This window comes from Poecilia reticulata, linkage group LG20 (assembly GCF_000633615.1).
Source record: "Poecilia reticulata strain Guanapo linkage group LG20, Guppy_female_1.0+MT, whole genome shotgun sequence".
Classification (NCBI taxonomy): domain Eukaryota; kingdom Metazoa; phylum Chordata; class Actinopteri; order Cyprinodontiformes; family Poeciliidae; genus Poecilia; species Poecilia reticulata.
This window is the reverse complement of record NC_024350.1, coordinates 20,662,895-20,684,778: the sequence shown is the minus strand read 5'-3', so window position 1 is coordinate 20,684,778 and position 21,884 is coordinate 20,662,895. Positions and strand designations below refer to the sequence as shown.

The 21,884-nt window shown below is 40.5% G+C and overlaps 1 protein-coding gene across 1 annotated transcript in view; it reads right to left on the bottom strand.

Moving 5' to 3' along the window:
* Positions 1–20,371, bottom strand: part of LOC103456805 (cadherin-7) — a 155,262-nt gene extending 134,891 nt beyond the window's left edge. Inside the window, exons 1-2 of the mRNA XM_008396562.2 lie at positions 19,706–20,371; positions 12,093–12,657 (exon numbers count right to left, since the gene is read on the bottom strand). Of these exons, the coding sequence (XP_008394784.1) occupies positions 12,093–12,332 (240 nt within the window). The 5' untranslated portion in view covers positions 12,333–12,657; positions 19,706–20,371. The remainder of the gene's footprint in view (positions 1–12,092; positions 12,658–19,705) is intronic.
* Between the last annotated feature and the right edge of the window lie 1,513 nt (positions 20,372–21,884).

The following is a 21,884-nucleotide window of genomic DNA, read 5'->3' as shown; positions in this document are numbered from 1 at the left end:
CCTAGACCTTCTAGCACCACTTTTGATGGATGTTCTCGAGCAAGGTAGAAGAGAAGGGGGTTTTCCAGACTCCTTTGCTCAAGCTGCTATAACAGTCATCTATAACAAGGGGAACGATCCTCTAAAATGTTCTTCTTATAGACCAATCTCACTCCTCAATACCGATTATAAATTAGTTACAAAAATGATAGCAAAAGAATTGGAAAGGTATCTACCCTTACTGATCAACCCCGATCAAACTGGGTTTATTCTAAATACATTTTCCTCTAATAATTTGAGACGATTGTTTAACATGATACATATTGCTGACAAACAAAGATACCAAGTATAGCTGCATCATTTGATGCCGAAAAGGCTTTTGATATGGTTGTTAGGCAACATTTCTTAAGGCCCCAATTTCTWAWGGAAATKTGGGCTTGGTGTTGTCTTTGTCAATTTGATACAATCTCTTTATAGATCTCCTCTAGCTAGAGTTGTCACCAATGGGATCACCTCTGATTCATTCTGGCTGTATAGAGGCAACAGACGGGGAGATCCAGTTAGTCCTGCCCTCTTTGTGCTCGCCATCAAACCCCTGGCTGAGGCCATTAGAATACATTCTAATACTAGTGGTTTTGAGATTGGTACACAACATTTCGCTTTTTGCGGACGACATGATTTTATTTTTAACATTTTAACCTCACCAACATAAAACGTATTATGAGATAATATATTAGCATGCTAAGGTTAGTCAGAGAATTTCGGAAATATACTGTGAAGTCACAACAGGTTTCAGCTTAAATTCAACCTGTTAGTTGTTAACGTTTTAGAGAAAACAGCTAATTAACACATTGAAACTTCAGTTTTTAACATTGAACTGAAAACTTGGAACATTGTTGTCATTTTCATTCAATGTTTGCATGCAATCATGCTAACCTCAATCCCAGCAAACAACAATGCTTGTTCAACAATATGGCAGCTATTAATTTGAGCAATTTCTTTTATAAAATTGTAATCACAAACATTGCTTTCCATGTCACCACCTGGGATACACGTATTCCTGGTTGGTTCTCTAATGGAGCATCTGTCATTGATTCAAGAAATAATAGTGCACTGAAGAAGGAAAACTAATACATTTGTTTAACCCCTAATTTCTTCCTCTCTTAACCTGAAAAGAGGAAACTTACTTTGCCAGTCATACGTTCCTGAAATTAAAATACATCTTGAAGTGGAAGGCAATCAAATTAGGAGGCAGCCTGGAAGTCTTGGTCAAAATCAAATCTCTGGGAGTTTTGATAGACTTTAAACCCAGGGTCCCACCAGCAACAGCAGGTTATACAAAACAAATCAATTTCAAACCATACTTGGCATAATGAGCATCTACCTAAGGGAAGCTGGAATGACACGGGCATCATAAAGATGGGAAATTCAATATCTTAGCTTTTATATTCAAGGAGTAATATGTGACTGCCTTTGTTTCCAGTTCACTGCCGTATCAGGCACATTGACAATCTACAAATTTACCGAGATGGAAATGACATCAGTTAGAACTGATATTATTGTAAAATGTCTAGCCGTGAAAAATGTGCATCTTAAAATCTCATTGCATCTTGAGCAGAAGTAGCTTCAGTGCCCATCTAAAGATTATTTCTCTCCCTCTCAGATTATATCATGTCCATTTAGGGTCTTCCATCTGCACAAATATATCCAAGCATTTCACAAAAACAGTAAACAGACTCCCAAACCATCTCTTTTTAAACTTATCATACCCATCTATGGGGATCGGGAAAGGCAAAAGTTTATCAAACTTGCATGAACTGCCTATTGAAACGTGCTAACTTTATTCAAAGCAGGGAGAAATGCTTGATAATTCCATCAGACCAAATGCAATAGTCTCCAGGCCACTTGTTATCCACTTTGTTGAGGAAGAATACGGAGATTTGAAAACTTAACTTTTGTGTGTATTCATAATACATCTATACTCTCTGCACAGGCGGAGGACCTCTCCTGAATTATTCAAGATCTGACCTGTTGGGGATGCTGAGAAGTCGATATATCAGCACTTCAGGAAACTTCAGTAAAGGCATATTCAGATAAAAGTATGCTCTTAAAAGAACATCTACACACTCCATAAAAGATCAAATACAGCAGCTTCTACGCAAAACTATTTCTACTGCCCACAATATCACTTAATCCTATGCAGGTAAAACCATAAGAGTATTTATTGTATACGCCACACAAAGACGATCGATGATGCATTTCTACTTCAAATTTGTTGCTAGCAGATGAGACTGCTGCAGAAATAACAATTACAAGTGTACAGCATGTTTTATCCGACTAAAATAATGTAAGTGATCAGCATTAATTTGCAAAATGTTTCCCAAAGATGGGATTTACAGCAAACTGGTTCAAGCGCGAAAGCAAACTTAGTTTTAGTCCCTTTAAGGCAAAAGAAGCGAACAAGTTTTAGCATTAGCATTTCAATAGCATTGGAATAACACAATAATAACCTTGAGTCTCTTGTTATCATGAACACTTATTAGTGAAAGGTGGCGGCACCAGTGGAATTATCAAATGAATGTGTGTTATTTTGCTCTTATTCATCGTTACTTATGCGTCTTAATTAATAAAAGACCAAACAGGAAGCTTGATTAATGTGTTTTTATATAGAAAAAGCGCAAACATCCATAGCCAACATGACTAGCTCTGCATACGAGATAACATCAGTTTGGAAGAAAGAAAAACAAAATGACAATTTTTGCCAGTTTGAGAATTACCATATTTCAACGACTAAGAAAACCATGGAAGAATTTCTCCACAACAAATTTTATGTGATTCTTCTTGTATATTTTCATTGTGGTTAATCCTCTTTGATTTGTCAAAGGAAGGCAGTGACGTCCAGGAGAATCCTCCGGTTGCCCAGAAACAGGCCTGAACGCAACCAACTAAAATAGTTCATTAGAGAGACTTAAAGGTGCTGGTTGGAGGATTCTGTTACTCGAGAGCTGTGTCCTATTGTTTCCACTCTCTATCCTGGATTTAGTTTTCCAATCAACTGATGGATATCAGAATTGATCGATCCTACCGTCTCAAAGAAGACAGAACAATATTTAATCTTCTTTGCAATCAGAAAGGGCTAGCTTGGTTTCGGTTATTGTCCAGATTTTGCCATCTTGATATTGACTGGCGGATTTGAAGAAGAGCAGCTTCATTTTCCCTGCCAGTCCAATCTATGCACCGAATTTGAATGCCGGTTTTAAGGAGCCAGAATTAGGAGTCATTGTTGAGTCGAGTCTGCAGCCTGTTTTGGTTTTAACTAGACCTCCGTCTGAAGTGCAGTGTCTTGATTGTGCCTTGATCGCCCTGTAGACTTCAAATTTCACATCTAAAAGTCACCAGTGCAGTGTTGACTCCAGCCCCCCCCCCCCATAGCACATATGAGAGAGACTGAGTGTAAACAATGTTCCTCTCCCTTGCCCTGCTGATAACCACCCTCTTGTCGGCTTTTTTGCTGCTGTTTTTTATCCTCTTTGAATCCCAGGCTCAGATAAAGGCTTCTCCCACCATCCCCACCGGCCTCGAGGATGCCTTACAAGCTCCCCGCAATGTGAGCTCCTGTCCCTGGGTGACGGTGTATGATGTCCCCCCCTCCCTCTGTCAGTTTGAATTAGCCTCTTTCCTCTCTGGCTCACAAAGCTGCTCTCACTCCCCAGCTGCTGCTCTGGTGTGTTTGCAGCACCGGCGAGTGTGAGGAGATGCCATTGAGCCTGACCTTTGCAGCAGCACCCTGTGCTCTATGAGTCTAACCCATTTGACAGTAAACGCCAAGTAGAATGCTAATGAAGCAGCCTGCATCATATTGTGCTCAGTTCAATGTAATTATCTGTGGGATTACCCTGTCCCCCCCTGAATATTGAATAAACTGCTATCTTTCAGTCCCCTAAATTCTCCCCATGCGGTCAAAAAAGGCTCATCGTGAACAATCGTTGTAGCTAATGTGCTAATGCTGCGCAATAAAAGGAAGCATGATAAAAGACCCATCCAGAGATTTTAGTGCAAATTATGGCTAATCTTTATGTGCCCTTCTCACTGGAATAAAACTGCCCCACAGTCACCGAGATCTCCAAGACTGTCCTAACGTCACTGGACAGAGACGCATAAAGAAAGCTTGATTTTAGAGGTGAAGTCAAATAAGGCTCTATCGCTTTGTGACAAAATGTTCCATTTTGCTTTCTTTGGTCATCCTTTCTGAAAGGTTTTCTTTCCGTCTATGAAATTTCCAAAAATTATGAGGAATATCTGGACCTCAACCTTCAGCTAAGCCTGATCGCTTAAGAGAGAACATCCCATTTTCATCCGCTTTTAGCAACATGTAGTGTGTGCTGCCATTTATAATGCAATAATTTCAACCTTGAGCAATCTTCTGAGCAAATTTATTTTTGTGTGCTGAAAATATTTATAGTCTTTTTCATTAAAATGTATCACGACGAGGCTCGTTTGTCAGCTTTTCGGTATTAAAACAGGTTTTTTTTTTATTAGTTTGATGTAATATTCTGACCTTAAATTATGTGTTTTCATGAGCTGTAAGTGAAAAATCATCAACTTGTGTAATTAATCTATATAAATTGTTATATTTATGATTCAGTCAGTGAAATAAATAACTTTAATGATATTCTAAATTATCAAATATGAATGTAAATAACCACCAGGGGGCTTTTTTTTCCAGCTCATCCATCTTCATTGGTAAACACGATCCCAGGGCTTCTCTTTAATAGTTTACATAATTACAAAATAGCTGAAGAACTCAACATTTCCATTGATCTTCCAGCTACCTGCCTATATGGCGCAATTTGGAGGTGTGTGTACTTCTCACAAGCTTGGAGCTACATTCTGTAGGTAGCATAGTGCACCATGATCTATATATGTACGTACGTTTGTCAGGCTGTGAGATGAGATCATTTTAATTACAGCCATAGCAACAGCAAGATGCCGCACAGAGTAGTATTTGACCAAAAGGATAAGAATACATGACTTGGAGCACTGCCAGCTTAATGCGTGTGATGAAGTTGTGTTTGGCGTTCAGAAAGTTGTGTGCAGACCACACATCATAGATACCTTGGCTACTGCCAGGCTCCTCCCCTCAGCATGGATATGATGAGATGCCTTTTGGGAGCTACTGAGCTCTATAACATGTAATATGGATTGTGCTGCTTTCTTGATTCACCATCAAGGTGAATTTATTTCCTATCTGACTTTCAAAGTCATGGAATAGTTGTCATGTAGAGTGCATTTTTATTATAATGAAAAATACCTTTTATGACAGTTATAGTAAAAAGTCACATCCTTAACGAATGGTCTCATTCACAAAAACAGTTAATTCATTACATGTGCATATGAAGTTACTCAAAAATTGGTAGAATGCTTGCAAACATGAAAACATGACTTAATGCAACATAGAGACATACCCTCCAAAATACATATAACAATTTATTTAGTTTTTTTGCTGCGTTGCATAAACACTGCCTCTGAACCTTACTCAGCAGATGCTTTACAAATATTTAGCAGCGTGAACACCCTGCAGAATCTGTTAATAGCATCATGTTTACCAAAAGTGCAAGTGTTTGTTAAGTGGCTGACTCGCTGCGGCGTTGTCGCTTGTTTAAATACAAGCATCACCAATCTCCGTTTAGCTTTTCGGAGGCTCTTTAATGTATGTTTCCGCCGGCTTGATGTGACTGCAGCTGATTCCAGGCCAGCACGCTTACCCGAGGCCGAGTGCCAAGGCGTAATGAGAGATTTGGTTGTGGAATTCAGAATCTGACAGAATGCATTAAAGCCAAGCAGACTGCAGATGCAAAGAGAGAGGCCGGGGCCAAAAGCGATGACTTCCCATTTTCCAACCAACTGTATCCCATTTTCCCTTTGCTTCCAGCCACACAAGTCGTGCAGCAGACTGTGCCTTTGTTTGGACACGGATTTCCATTGTTTGCCATGTTAGATGTGAGGAAACAAGTGATGAAAGAAATTACTGCTCATACCACTCTGGTGGTCTGGTTTTGCCAGTAAGAGTGCTGGAAATTCAGAGCCGCAGCTGCATCCATTTCATTGTCTCCCCACGTCTTTTATTGCAGAGGCTGCATGAAGAATTCATTTCTATTAAGGTCATTTTCCTGACATGGCAGGACCTCCCTTGTCGCTCGAGGTCAGGGTGTCCCGCCCAGATATTTTACAGCAGCACTGTGACCTTGCAATACCAAACAAACCCACACTGTGTGACAACTATGATCTGAGGGAACTAATAATGTGACAGCCTCTCAAGTTCTTGGGCAGCCTGGGCCTCCCATCGGGAGAAAAGGAATCAGATTTTCAGTATTTTTCGAAAGGGTGAGACCGAGTCTGGGTTGGGGATTAGATGTGACGATGTAGATCCGTGTAACTTTTCACACGTTCAGTGTTGTGTTTCGTCACACTACTTGCATCCAGGATCAAAATTCAATTAATGAAAAGGTGCTGAAAATGGATTGGGTTTCTTTTTTTTTTTTGCACGTATACTTCAAATACAATAATTCAAACAAAACATACATAATCATTTTAATGTTTGTGTAATTAATAACAAACACAAGTCTGTTTTAAAATGTCTTGGTGTTTTAAAGGGTTGCTTTAACAACCTTACGGTTTTTGGTGACACCCTTTATAGCAACGACTATCACGAAACATTGTCCAAGAATTGTTTGGGTTAAATTAACCTCAGTAAGTTAACCTAAAAATACTTACAATTGACTTTTAATTTAACTTATAACACGATACATAGTTAAGGTTTTTTATCATCGATATTTATCTGATGAATTATTTATTTGAAGGACTGTGCCACTTGTTTGGCAAACCCTAAAAAAGCAAACTAACTGAAAAATCATTCCGCACATGTAAAAGAAAAACAAAAACAAGGAGAATCTCTCAGAACAAAGCTTGAAAATAAATGTGTGTGTTTTCCATGCGGATAAGAAGCTCTCAACTACATGTCTATGAATAAGTAATCAGTCTGTTTGCATGCTTCAGGATTTACTAACAAGAAAAGCAATCAGACCCAAGACAGTGCAAAAGAAAAAAAAAAGGCACTTCAGCTTCTTCAGCGAAACCTCTGTTTTATTTTGAAACTGGTTCTACTCTAGGCAAAGACAAAGCATCCGAAGATGATAAAGGTCCACGCTGCCCCTCCCTACAGTCAGACTTAACAGGTATCTGGAGACACACAGATCACAGATGACAATATTTCACGACGGACACTTGGACATAAAAATGACCCTTAGCTGAACTCCAGCCGAGCCGCAAATATGCTCGGTCTGATTTAGATGCTTTCCCCTCGCAGCATCCTCCTGGCAGAAAAGCAGAGAAGAAGAACAATAGGACAGTAAAATGTATCCTAATTCCAGCTGGAGATCCTAATTCAGTTCAGAGACGGTGAGGAAATGGGCTTGCGAGAGCAGACCCGGCAAATACGCGGCGGATAAGAATGATTATCCCGCAGATGAGCGGAAAGATGAAAACTAATTTAATAATAAGACCAGAAAATTCTGCAAGATAACGGGGATCTAGAGACCAATCCGAGGACCATCTGGCTTGTACTGCACATGCATGTGCCACTTTCTGCAGCAGGAGGGCCCCCATTTATACTGGTGGTGCTAAAAGCTCAGGAGAAACAGTCTGCACAGTTGCACGACGAGAGAACTTGCACATTAATATTCTATTTCAAAGTGACGAGTTCTTTCTCTTAACACTCTTCATCCAACAGTTTTAAGATGCTTTTAGCCGTTTTATATTTGGGTTATGAGCTCAACACCAACAGTTACAAATAGAAACTCTGTTGTGGCCAACACTGATGGTGATCCTCACCGCTTATAATTTGTTATTCTCGGCACAAAAAAAAAAGAGATTAAAAAATGTGCTTCAGTTTCTGTCCTACAGGTAGTTTGGAATTCAACCAAAAATCAATCCTTTGCAAAATCTTCGGAATTTATGGATCAAAGCATATCTTTAATACTCTTACCTATATAAAGGTGAATCATAGTGAATGCTGATAGTTGCTTTGAAAAATGGAGGGAGTTTATAATATTGATGCATTCAGCAACAGAAAATATTTGTAGGGTTTGACCTGCATGTTGCGAATCAGAGAAAATTGGTTGAGTATAATCTTTGGTAAGTTGCTTGGTGCATCTCTAGCGTACAAGCAAATCAACCATCTTGTGCTTTTATAAAGGCATAAAAAAGCCTTATTTTTATTTCCACCCATCCATTCATTGTCGTTGGAATATCTGAGATTGGGTCGTAACAAGTAAGGGAAAAAATCCCAAATATCCCTTTCCACCTCATTCAGAGAGTTATCAAACCTTTCCCAAGATGAAAGCATACACAGTCACTCCAGTTAGTTTCTGGTCTCTACTGCTATTCAGCAGAATAATGTTTGATTTTAATTTGCAGACTGCATTTACTCTACGTCAGGGTATTGGAAATGCAGAAGCTGGTAACAGAGGTTAGAGAGGCTCTTTGATCTGATTTCTACAAATTTTCCCAGTAGACCTATTTGTTCTGTGAAGGTAGGCGGTGCAAGACAGAGCAACATTCTCACGAGCGTCAAAAACTAACACTTTCCTGCGGAACGTTGCAGAGTTTGGAAGCAAATCCATGTTTATCACTTCACCTGCAGTGGTATTAGTGTTTTGTCAGTACGGCGCACACCTGGGTGGAGACAGGAGGCTTAAATCCCCAAGAAGTTCAAGTTCTTTTTGCAAAAGCATTTTGCAAGATACAATATATTTGCCGCAGGATTTTCAGATAGAACAGAATTAGAAAGGTATTGAAATACTTTTACACTAAGCTGTACACCCTGTGACCACATGCAGCATAAGACTGCAGCATTTTATCGGCGTTATTAATCGCCTATGTTCAAGTAACAGAATGTGGAAAACCAGCATCAAACCTTAAACACTAATCAGTGACTGTAAGAATGATGTAATAATGTTGCATTTCTGTGATATTTACATTATTTACATTTTTGTCCTCCGCATTAAGCACAAAATAATGTCTTAAGCTTTAAAGCAATAGCTCGTGTGAGTTTTGATGCTATTTTTCTAGCCAGTAAGAACTGGCTATGCTACATGCTACATGCTACCTCGTTCTTAAGAACAATGCCAGATTTGGTGTTAGCAGTTACTTTTTAATTTTGTGTCTAAAGAAATAATAAACAATCCCAAAACTTTGGAAGCTGTAGCTCATGGGAGTTATAAGATTTCCTTTTCTAACTTTGTGTTGCAGACAACTGTACTACTTTGGCTAATTTGTATGTGAAAGGAACAAGTGAAGAGATATGGCTTCTGCCGAGTTACATTTTTGCTATATCTCCGCTAAACATATTTTTAAAAATCCCTAAAACTTTAAAAGAATGATGTGTTTTTAAGTCATGCTCAGAAAGAAACAGGTGGTGCAATCCTGATATAATAAACAACTTCTTGAGATTTCAGCTGATAGTTTTCCAAGTTGTTGTAAACAATTCTGACGTAGCTAGCATCACGACTTTTGCTTGTGTGATAATAAACAGGTACAGGATTTGGTTTCAGCTGTGCTCTGATCTTTATTTTTATTTTATTAATTTCTATTAGGCCATATGTCAACAAAAATAACCGGAAGTTTAATTTAAGTTCAACTTATTATTACTATTGGCACTGTGGCTGACAAAAATGTCTTTCCTGAAGAGTGTAGATACTTTCCAGCCCATATGCTAATAATTATGCTTAATAAATCATTTTGCAACCTTAAATATTTCCAACTTTTTTCTCGTGATATTAATGCTACAAATAACTCCTGTGTTTTAAACCAGCTGTTGATGAAAGGTAATAAACTCCAGCTTCACGCCATACCTTCTTCAGTAAAGTAGCACTGACCTTGCAGCTACGTTGTTACTAAACCTGAAGAAAATACCGAGCATACGGACAGAAAACTACAAGAAAAACTAAACGATTAGACTCGTTTGCACTTCTACGCAGTAACATTTATGAGCTTTTTTCTCCAGTTAGATGTTAAAGCTGAATCTTTGATTTCACTCAGTTTCCTTAATATATATTTACATATAAATATGTATGATGCTCCAAACATGTATTTCATTTTCTAAAAAGAAATACCTGTAGGCTACTTTCACTGTTGGTCTTTGAACAAAAAAAGTGAGAGTCGTGATTGCACTGCCAACTCTTATAAAAGAAGGATTAGTCCCCATATTTTTGCCTTGTCTTAAATGTTTTTATGAGGGTTTTGTACTTATTTGCCTGCCAAAACTGGCATATCTTTGATCTATCAGCTTGGGCCTTGGCAGAGCAGCGAAAAGGCATATTTGTGTAATGTATACTTTTCCTGGGGACTTATTACAATGCAAATTACCTTGTCACATTGATGCTGATCTCAAAACTAAAAGCATAGGTTTTTAAACCAGGCTTTCTGAAATAAAATGCAGAGTTCCTTCCTTCCCACGCAGTCTGTGAGGAGTCTTTTCATTTGTTTTGCATTTTATATAGGACAGTGGGAATATGCACAACTCTGTAAAAACTCTGCTGCGTCCCAGTTTCTGCAGGTCTGTGTGTTAACAGGTTATTGATATACACATTACCATACAGGTGCACCAAACCTGCAGACGTAAGGAAATATTTTTTAAGCAGAGAAGGATTCAGACACCGCTGATATGCATTTCCCACTAGAAAGTATTCAGACCTCTTCATTGTATTTTCTTCACAATGATTGATCTCCTACAGAAGCGTCTATCCTCCCCCCCCCAAAAAAAAAAAATCTTATTACCTTTCAAAGGTGTTCACAACCGTGGCTTAACAGTTTAATAACCGTTGGCAACCACCTCGGCGTCGAGGCTTCTTGGGTGTGTATCTACAAGCTCGGCTCATCTGTTTTGGGGTATTTTCTCCCTGCAGATCGTCTCGTCAAGGTTGAATGGGCACCGTCATTAGATGCCAGTTTTTAGTATTTCCAGAGATGTTCATTTGGATTCAGGTCTGGGCTCGGGTTTAGCTATGCAAGGACAGCCACAGCCTGCTCCTGAAGAGCACTCCTAGTCCTCTGTTGTCTTGGCTGTGTCAAGCAGATTGGAAGATGAATCATCAAGTCTTTTTGCAGCAGGTATTCTTGAAGAATTTCACCATTTGGCTGCAGCCATTTTAAACCTGCCATAGGGACTAGAAACTTATTTCTCATTCCTGTCAGCATAACGACGGTGTTTTTCTCCATACCCAGCAATGAAAGTCCAGTCAAAAAGGTTCTAAACTAAAGTTATTTTTAATTTCTCTTAGTCTAAAATTTGCCAAGTTCTATTTTGGACAAATTTAAGCAGGTTCCTATGTACCTCTTCTTATTAAGGAGTGGCTAATCCATCATAAAGGTCTTGTAGGTGGAGTGTGTCAGAACTGGTTGACCTTCTGGACGGCACTTCTAGCTCCGCAATTGAACAAAACTTCACTAATGTGACCGATGCATTCTTGCTGACTTTTTTGGTCTGTTTCCCCAGTTCTGATGAGGATCCTGATGGTTTCAAACTCCTTCCATTTCAGCTCTGATGCTAAAACCCTTATTTGTTTCCATACGTGTCTCTCTCCTCCCAGCAATGTCTTCCTGCAATCAGAATTATTTGCCTTTTTGCCCAGATATCCCCTGCTCATGTTTGAATCCTGGTTTTTCTCTGCTTGCGTGTGAATGAATCAAGTTGATCAATAAACCAAACTGTTGAGTTCCGGATGTGAGCAGAAGCAACTGAATTTACTCCGTGTTCTCTGCAAGCAGCGACAGAAGGATGATGAGTATAACTTGAATGCAATGGTTTTCAGTGTCATTGCAAAGGGCGTGATGAACATTTTGATGCCTGTTATGTTTATATGTTACAGTTTTTTTTTTAGAAACTTACCTAAATCTCTGAAAACAAGTTTTTTGAGAAGGTCTTTTTTTTAGAAAACTGGATCTATTTACAACATGCAGTAAAACTGAATGCATTTTGGCATCACTGTGCTCATGTCTTTCCCTCGCAGCTCTCGACTGTTGAGCGTCGATAACCCGTGTTACGGATCACTCACCTTGCCGACGTAAAGAGGCTCGTTTCCTGTGTACTCCTCCAAAACGAAGAACTGGTTCCATACCCAGCTGCGTTTGTTCCTGTGCAGGGCCTCCCAGGAGTCCGGATCAGAGCGCAGGGACTTCTCCCCGTCCCCAGAGCTGGGACTCAGCCCCCAACAGCAGCAGCTTCTCCCCCGCAAGACAAACAGGAGCACCAGGAGAGCCAGGGCTCTGCTTATGCCTGAGCAACACCAACCCATCGTCTGGGCTCCCCTCCAAAATGCACTGAAGCAAGAACAGGAGCAAAAATTAAAAAGAACTGAAATGTCAAAACCCTTGGGCTTTTATCCGAACAGTCCGGACTCTGCGTTTCACAAGAAAGCAGCAGCAATTGGACCATGAAAAGAGCACACGGGTTGAAAATGACTCAAATTCTGCATTTTTTTGCTGCACAACTTCCTGTTTCTCCTTTATCGGAGAGGGGAAGTGGGATTATCACTGTCGCTTTGGACCCAGAGAGCTGGACGAGGGGTTCGCCGGGGACTTGACTGGGGGGCTTGGACAGTGACTCTTTGTAATTGGCACCTATCAGAACAGAAAAGAAGGGAAAGACAAAGACAGAGGAGAGAAGAGAGAGGAGTGTCAGCAGAATTGCCTCCATGACCGCAGTCACTTCTGATAGCGCGTAATGGGCCTGCCGATGCAATGATAATGGCATTTTTCCAGCAATCCTAAGGAAATAGGTGAAAGAATGAATAGAGCGGACAGGCAGTAAATGCAATGCACACACACTCACCTACAGATGCTGCAAAGAGAATCAGGTGAGGTCAAAGTGTTAATAGGGGTAAGATGGAGGGAGAAATGACAGGGCTTTTCAATGGATTCAAGCAAAGAGATTTCACACCGAGCGAGACAACGACAGCATAACAATCAAACGCCATTCAGCAGCCTAACAATTATCCAGGCCTCCTCTCACCAAGGTCATTATTTTGTCATATTTTCTCTTTCTATAAGATGATGGCGACGGTGAATGGGACTCGCCACTCGACTCTAACAAGCCACACGATCTGAGCGGCGCGCGCTCTCATCACCGTGATTAAAAATAAATCTGAGCTGTCAGCGGCATGCATGGAGGCCCGGCGATCCTGACCTCCACTCCGAGTGGAGAAAGAAAAAACCCACGTTGCTCCGGCTGGAGAGCAAGAGAGGGTGTGGAGGGGCAAGACGGGGCTCGGCAGGCGTGGGGGTGGGGTTACGGGTCTGTCTCGCTGCCATCGACGTGCTACGACAGACTCCCAAACCCCTGATGACGCCGGAACATGACGGCCTGTCAGAGCCGGGGACAGCGGCGGGCTTTGACAGATAATGTTCTTCATGTCACAAAGCATCCTGGGAACTTCATGTGACGGCTGCTCTTATCAGTCCGTTTGAGGTGCAACGGTATCTTCAGCAGTACATCCAGAGCCTCGCGAAACATATTCATCTTGTCACATTTTACGTCCTTTAGCCACAAACTGCTGTGTATTTTAATGGGATATTGAGTGATAAACCAACACAAAGTAGTGCATCATTTTGGAATAGATGGAAAAGGTTTTTCACAGCCGGAGAATCAAATTAAATGGAGGGCATCTAGGAACATCAATTTTAATACGTAGATGCATGTTGTGGCCTGAACCGTCTCGTTTTAGCTCCGGCTGTAGGTTTAGGTTTGTCGTCTCTGGTGGTTCACATGTTTGATGTGTTCCAGACATCAGCAGGCCCAGACCCTTCTCAGAACATCTTTGTGGAGGGCATCATTTCACAGATCAATGAGTAATGAGCACAATGTTAGGGAAACATTCAAAATGGAGACCTGCTAACAGCCATCTGTCCCGGCAATCACAACGTTCAATGCTTTGGTTGGGGGTTTTTTTGCATATTTTTTGAGGTCTAGCTGCAGCGACACCTAGCATAGCAGCAAGGTAAGCGTGCAACAGGTGAATCTAATGGGCAGTGCTATTGCTCATCAACATAAACTTCTTATATGTACAATTAAAGACCGTAAAAGCTGATGTTATTAACAGAATACATTTTTTAAAATGAAACTGCATGATTGTCAACGAATTTTTAAAAATTCATTAAATTTATAAATACATTTGTTAAAAGGCTGAAGGACCTTGTCTGCCTCTCTGCTTGACGCTCTCCTTTTATGGGTGTTACACTAAGCAAAGCTGAACACAACAACCTTTTCAGACTTTCATAACTAAAACATGCATCTGTTTTCCATCCACTTCACAAATATGCACTTGTCTCATGTTAAACAACATAGTTGAAGCTCCTAGCTGATAAAATGTGCAAAAGGTCAATGGGTGTGAATATCTCTGCATGGAGCCGTGCTCCGAAGGCCTATGTGCGAACGTGAACTTCAGGAAGGTGTTTTTGACCACGCGTGCGTATGTTTGTTTCCTCTCTGACCTCTCTTTGTCTCTCCTCTATGTAGAGTATTGGCACAGCCCTGGGTGAGAAAGGTAATTGCTTTGGCATACAGTGACCTCTTTCTTCCCACACAGATCCCTTCCACTTCTCATTTTACTTCCTCACCGTTCCCCTCAAGCAAGAACGAAAGCAAGAGAAAAAAAAAAAAAAAAAAAGCGCACACCACACACATCCTGTGGAAGTGATTTGTTGTACTTCACCACAGGAAAGTCATTAGGCAACGCTAATAATTAATACAGAAATAAATCACAGCTGCAAAAACACCTCTGCGCAGAGACAGCTGAATGTTTGCTAGAGAAATCCTCACCGGTGGCAGATTTACTTGATATTTGTGTGTATCTTTTCAGCCCACATGCTATGGAGGGGAAAAAAAATGAAATACATGAACTCATCCCAATCGACTGAAAAAGTCGAAAAATATGGACACATTAACACACTCTTTATTGCGAGTTAGTGGCAGAGGTGAAAAGTGGAGCAGATGTGGCTGCAGGGCAACACGACTCGCGAAGGCCGGCCGCAGCGCTGGTGCTGTTGGACGGGGTCGAATCGAGCCAACTTAATGCATGTCATTTTGCTAAAGCACCAACGTGAGAGAGAGGAGATGGGAGCCTCATACAGATGGGAGATAATGCAGCCGCGGTGCACAAGAAGTGGGCTCACTAAAGCAGATATTGGCTTTTTGTCTAATGAGTTTCTTCTGATTTACCATCGAGTTGATTTTAATTTATTAGGCGTGTCACGCACCGAGGAAATCAATGTTTTATTTTTCTTCTTGATGCGGTTTATCGTTTTGGAGAAACAAAGCATGAAATCTAGATGAAATATTCGACTGGCAAAAAAAACAAAAAACATGACCGACAAGATCTTCATGTAGGCTTAAAAACTTCTCAGCATTAGTATAAAAAGATACAATCTTGATTAAAAAAGTAAAGTATAAGACTCATATCTAATTGTGTTATCACAGTAGATGAGTTTCTATCTTGTTTTGTGCAAGAATGATGGGGGTTGATAGGAAAAGGCTCAATTTCTTCAGAAAAAAACTTTTTAAAAAAGTGACTGTGGAGCAAAAAATCTTTGCTGCTGGCAAACTGCAGTGTCTTATGTCACTTTTTAAAGAGAAAATAACTTAAATATGCTTTTAAAGAGACATAATGCTTCCTCTTTTATGAGGTTGTTTTACCCTGCATGCAATGTTTTAGTGCCAACAAGTCCAAATTTAAAGACTGCAATAAACGAGCCTCTAACATTTAATTGAAATAAACTATCAAGACAAAATATAACCAACTGTGGCTATTTTTTCTGAATACCACAGCATCATGTTGCCACCTCTATGTTTCATGACAAAAGTACTGCAGATCCATCTCAGTCACATTGAACTATTATTTTTTATTTTATCGCCACAATAGATTTTTCTTTTATCTTGCCTTGTGAATAAATAAGTGTGTTGACAGATGGAGGCTAATTCAGGAAGGAACATTCAAGAGTTTTGTTTCACTTTTCAAAGAAAGAACACCTTATAAATCTACTTTTAGAGAGACATTTTGTTTTCTGTTGAATAAGGACAATCTCTCTGAGGAGTTCTTCCCAGTATTATGCTTTCAAACCATCTAAATGTTCCTACATGACAAGTTTGCCGGGAGGGTGAAAAATCAGACATTTTCACGACGTATCATCAACTCTGGCTAACTTCCTTTACCTTACTGGAAAAAACGACAGTCACACAGCGTGGTGCCATCACTTCCAAGTTTCACAGTGGAGTTGGCAGCACAAGCAGTGAAAATATCTCAAGGTATTATCATATTGTACAAAGGGAGCTTCCTGGTTTTCAAGTGTCATATCCAGTTTTCCTACTACAGTGCATCCGCTGGTTGAGCAAAACGTCTTGAACATTTATATGCAACTGATTTATTCAACTTTTACGAAGGGACAGCATTTTCAGTCTTTCTTTTAAAGAGAGAATTTGTTCTCTTTTTTTTAAATATGAAAGTCATGTAAACATCTTGCAATGTTCTGCTTCCAAACTCTCAAGGTTGCAAAGAAAAAATGTTATTCATTATTCAGACAAGAGCACAATGTCTCACTAACTCTGGCTACCAGCCTCGTCACTTTCTAAACAACTCCAGAGCATAATGCTGCCAACACCTGGGGGACTGTGGCACAAGTGCAACACATTAATCTGAGGAAGATGCTGAATTTCCATCCTTTCAGACATCACCAGAGAGTACCAACAATCTGACACTGGGTGAGTCTGGATCAGCATTGGGCCGCCTCCAGAGACTCATCGCTGACCGGTGTCAAAGTGATGTCATTAAATTAAGCGAAAATGTGAGCCAGAGCTGTAAATGTAAAGCGTCTTCCAGTCTTCCTTTGGCTCTGTTTCTCTTGCTCTAATCCCATTTTCCAGCCTCACAACAGGATTACCAGCACCGCAGCTCTCACTTTAGCAATCGCACGCCCTCTCCGATCCGTCCGCTCATCCATCACTCGGAAGGTGAAGCGGGAAATGCCATAAGAAGTTGTGCAAAGTTTAAGCTAAATGTGTTTTAGGACAGCTTCTAAATCAAGATTCTTCTCTCTTGCTTGTTTTCTTTTGTTTTTTGTTTTTATTCAGGTTAACGAGCGCAACACACCAGCGATGCTTTTCTCTTCGTTCCTGAAATAAAACAAGTAGTCGCCGCATAACTGTAATAACCGTAATAAGAAGATTCATTGATTTTTACTGTCTGCAGGAGTTTCCGTGTTATCCTTCAGGTTATTTACAACGCACACACACCGAGAGAGAGAGAGAGAGAGAGAGAGAGAGAGAGAGAGAGAGAGAGAGAGAGAGAGAGAGAGCGCAGACTCATGCTGAGCCAGAAGCTTGAACCTGAGCCCTCTGGCTGAAAGGATCCTCTCGCTGATTCCTACCATTCCTTCATTGATTTGCTTGAATACAACTTTCTCAAGTAGATATGCAGCTGATTGAACTTCACAGCAGAATATAAATATGTTTACATACAGAGAGTTATGATGCTGGGAGGTTAAGTTGTAGAAAAAGTAAATGTTAGCTTGCTCTTATGGGAAAAAAAAAAAAGTATTAAAAAGTATAGAGAAAAGTATGCTAGTTGCCCCCGGTGGTTTTGTGTGAAGAAACATCTCTATTCCTAGATTTATCTTTCTAACCATAAAGGGCTTAAGAGCCGTTTTTCCACATTTGGACGTAAATAAAACTTGGAAATGGGGTCACTTCCATGGCTTGAGTTGCATTTCAGCTCTCAGCATCATGGTTTCTGATACGCTGACAAACCAGCAAATGTGGGCTCACACATGCATTCAAATGAGGTGATACATTTGATGCAGCCATTGGGGGTCTGTCACGTTATGTGGAGCATGCAAATAAAGCATTTGCTGCACAAACACTGTATATTTAAAGTTGGATATTAAACAGGCAGGGAAGTTAGTTAAAAAAAAGACATTTCTTCAATTAAGTTTCCAAAGGGGTCTGGATGGTGTGGGCCAGGGCACTGACTCTGTTAGAGATATGGAAACAAAAAGGTTACAAAAGAGTCTTAAATCCATTGTGCTGCTCTCATATATCAGGAGCTGTGGCCGAGAATAATGGTTTAGAAATATTCTCAAAATTACTTAAGTATAAATGAATCTAAAAGTAGTCTCATAATGTAATTTAGCAGATCGTTTATTAAATTGATACTCCAATTAAGCTTGATTTTTCATTCATAGAAATGAATTGTATACTAAGAGTTTCTGAGTCAACAGTATTATTGGTTCAGCCATCCCCACACGCCCCCACCGCCCCCTCTGCCAGCTCCAGTGTCCAATCTTCTGCCACCAAAACCAATTATGAATTGAAATTTAAATGCATTATCCACAAGCTGTAATTTGACATCAGAAACAACAGTGTGAACAAGCACAGTATGTCTGCGAGGAGCCAGATGTTCCAATATTTTAAGAAATTTCTATTCCTAATTTCTATTCCTTGGACACCAAAATATGTTTTTTCTTTTTGTTGTTTTGTTTTGTTTTTTTAAGATAGTCATGTATTACTGTATTTTTTCCTCTTTTCTTTGAGAAATTCCATTTTTAACTTTAGTCCTCACCATGCATAAATATTTACACATTTTCTGAGTTTCTAAACCTTTTACGACACAAACCGTTGCTCCTCATGAATCCAGTTTAGGAAAAAAAAAACAATTTGTTTGGAAGAAGGATTTATTATCTGAGCCTGAGAATGTCACAAATTTGCAACAGTGTTAATTAAAGTCTTTAAAAAGTCATGGAAAAAGTCAATCCCACCCCTCACCTCCACCTCCAACCATGCAAACAATCAGATTTACAAGAAAAATCATCTTCACCTGCAGTGGAAAACAAAACAAAAAAAAAAAAAAAAAAAGCATGACATTTTGAATAGTCTCTATTATTAAATAGAAATAAAATTGCAGCGCTAGTGCACTCAAGCAATAAATGAATGCACTCATTGCCACGCAAATACCACACACTCTATTTTGTTTAGAAAGCTGAACTTGAGTAAAAATCATGGAAAATCCACTTCACTCCAAAACACACAACTTGGTCACACTGAGTGGCATTTGCATCAACGCAGCCGAAGTTATTCAAAGATGAATTTTCTGTGACCTCGCCGCTTTTGACCCTCCTGTTAAACATCAATCACTGCGCATTAGCTGTCAGCGCAGCTGCACGGTGCAGGAAAAGTTCGCAGCGCGTCTGGATCCGATCAGCCAGCCACGGTTTTCCCGACGAAATGAAACCAGAACCAAGACACGCGCGAATCATTTCCGCAGACCGATTAGAAGTTTGATGGGGGGAGAGGAGGGTGGGNCGGACAGACCAGCAGCGAACATTAAGAACACCAGGAGGTGGTAAATAAGCGCATGATGGGGAGCCAGGCAGCGGGGAAGCGCCGACAGTAAACATCCCCGTGAGCGCCCGCCGCAGGAAACCCGTGTCCGTGGAATACTAATGACAGGATAAACGATGGGATGAAATATACACAGATAATCCAAGCAAATGCATGAATTAAGTGAGCAACAGAGTGGAAATGATCCCCCCCCCAAAAAAAATAAAAATAAAATAAATGCACATTCTATATAAAAAAAATTATAAAAATTAAAAAAAAATTAAAATATGAACATTTACTTACCAAAGGAACTTCACATGGATGATTTCCGCCGGTAAAAGTTCCACCTTCCGTCTCTCATTGCAGCCCGTAAAGGAAGCCAGATTCTGTGAGGATTGGGAGTTTGGAAGTTATCATGGAGGAATTAGTCCCGGAGAGGCTGGAGATGTTGCTCTCGGATCGCGCGTAAACGCTCAGCCACAGCAGGGAGATGGCGCTTCTGACTCTTCCCCGTCTCTGTTTCTCACCTTCTCCTCTTCCCTCCCTCCCTCCTTCCATACTTCCGTCTCTCGCTCTCTATCTCTCTCCTGCGCACTGTCGCCTCGGTGGTGTGCAGGGAACCCCAGCTGCAGGGTTCGGGGTTTAGTCTCTACATCCCTCTTGTAACTGTACAGGCGACAAGGGACGCGCAGCAGCGGCGGCAGCAGCGGAGTGGAGACGGGAAATTACGCTCTCATCCGAGCCAAATCCTCTCCTTACTGGAGAAGATGGAGTTTTTTTTTTTCCTCTCTCTCGCTCTTTTTTTTTTTTTTTTTTTTTGTAAACCAAAAATAAGTTGGCGAGGTGATAAAGCCAGAAGACACACGCGGTGCGTCTGGCAAGAAGCAACGGAGAACCAAAAAATTATAGCTGCCAAGTTTTTGGCAGCAGATGGCGTGTATGCTGCTGAATGAATGCCTTGGTGGTGGTAAGAGGAAGATGAAGAAGAGAAAATAAGTCAATGCAAATTCCTTGACATCTTTTAACCAATGAGAGGAATCCTACATTCACCTCCTGCTGCGTTGAGAGTTGATCCTGCCAGTAGCATGTAAAAACAGCACATTTCTCAAGTACACTTCTTGGAAAAAATCACTAAACTTTTCCTACTTTTCTACTTACAACCACAAACTTCAATATTTTATGTAACGGATCATTTTACAGAATCCCACATCATGATGCTGCTACCATCTCACCATAGGGATGCTGTGTATATGTTGGGTGACATAACCTTTAATAACACATACAGTGTCTTAAAAAGTGTTAATACCATTTGAACATTTTTTCTCATTTTGTCTTCACTGAAGAAGGAATTATTCCCCAGCATGATGCTGCCCCTACCGTGGGGATGGTGAGTTCAGAGATGTGTGCACAGCATCAATGTCTTTTTACTTTTATACAGGTAAAAATGTATTAAAACAGCGCTGCCCATTTCTAGTTTTAGATTATGTCACACTACAACCACAAACCTCAGCAAATTTATTGGGATTTTAATTGGAAATGTGGAGCAAAAATATGCAATTTTATCTAGAAAAACTTCCCCTACTGATTCATTCATTCATTCATTACAAGGCTAGACACTTTTTGCTCATACTTTGCAAAATATCTGATTCTGTAATTAGATTATGTAGAGAGCATCTGTGAACATTAATTTTCATAAATTTTCATGGCTAAATACACATTCTGTATTTAGTCATTATGATGCTGTGATGAAACCATTTCTATTCTGGATCTGGACGTCCATCCATCCATCCATCCATCCATCCATCCATCCATCCATCCATCCATCCATTTTCTTTACACCTTTGTCCCTCAGTGGGGTCGGGAGGTGCTGGTGCCTATCTCCAGCTAACGTACCGGGCGAGAGGCGGGGTCACCCTGGACAGGTCACCAGTCTGTTACAGGGCAACACAGAGACACACAGGACACACAACCATGCACACACACACTCACACGGACGATTTAGACAGACCAATTAATCTGACAGTCATGTTTTTGGACTGTGGGAGGAAACTGGAGTACCCGGAGAAAACCCACCATGCACAGAGAGAACATGCAAACTCCATGCAGAAAGACCGGGGCCGGGAATCGAACCCAGAACCTTCTTGCTGCAAGACAACAGCTCTACCAACTGTGCCACTGCTGTCATTTTCAGTCCCTGACCACCAACAGGTTTACGTCAATGATTTCCGTGCATTTAGCCGACTCCATGTTCCCATCAGCTCTGAACTTTGTTTCTGTCATTCCTGAAGAAAAGCCTGGTGGAACATGCCACCTTCATGTTCCACCAGGTGTGACGTGACAGCCCAAATAAAATACCAACGGAAGCTGATCATGTGCTTTTCAAATAAAAATAGTGAAAAATCTGGTGTGCATTTGTCTTCTGTCCTTTTTGAATCTGATACCCCTAAATAAAACACAGGTACTTTTCAGATTTGTATATATA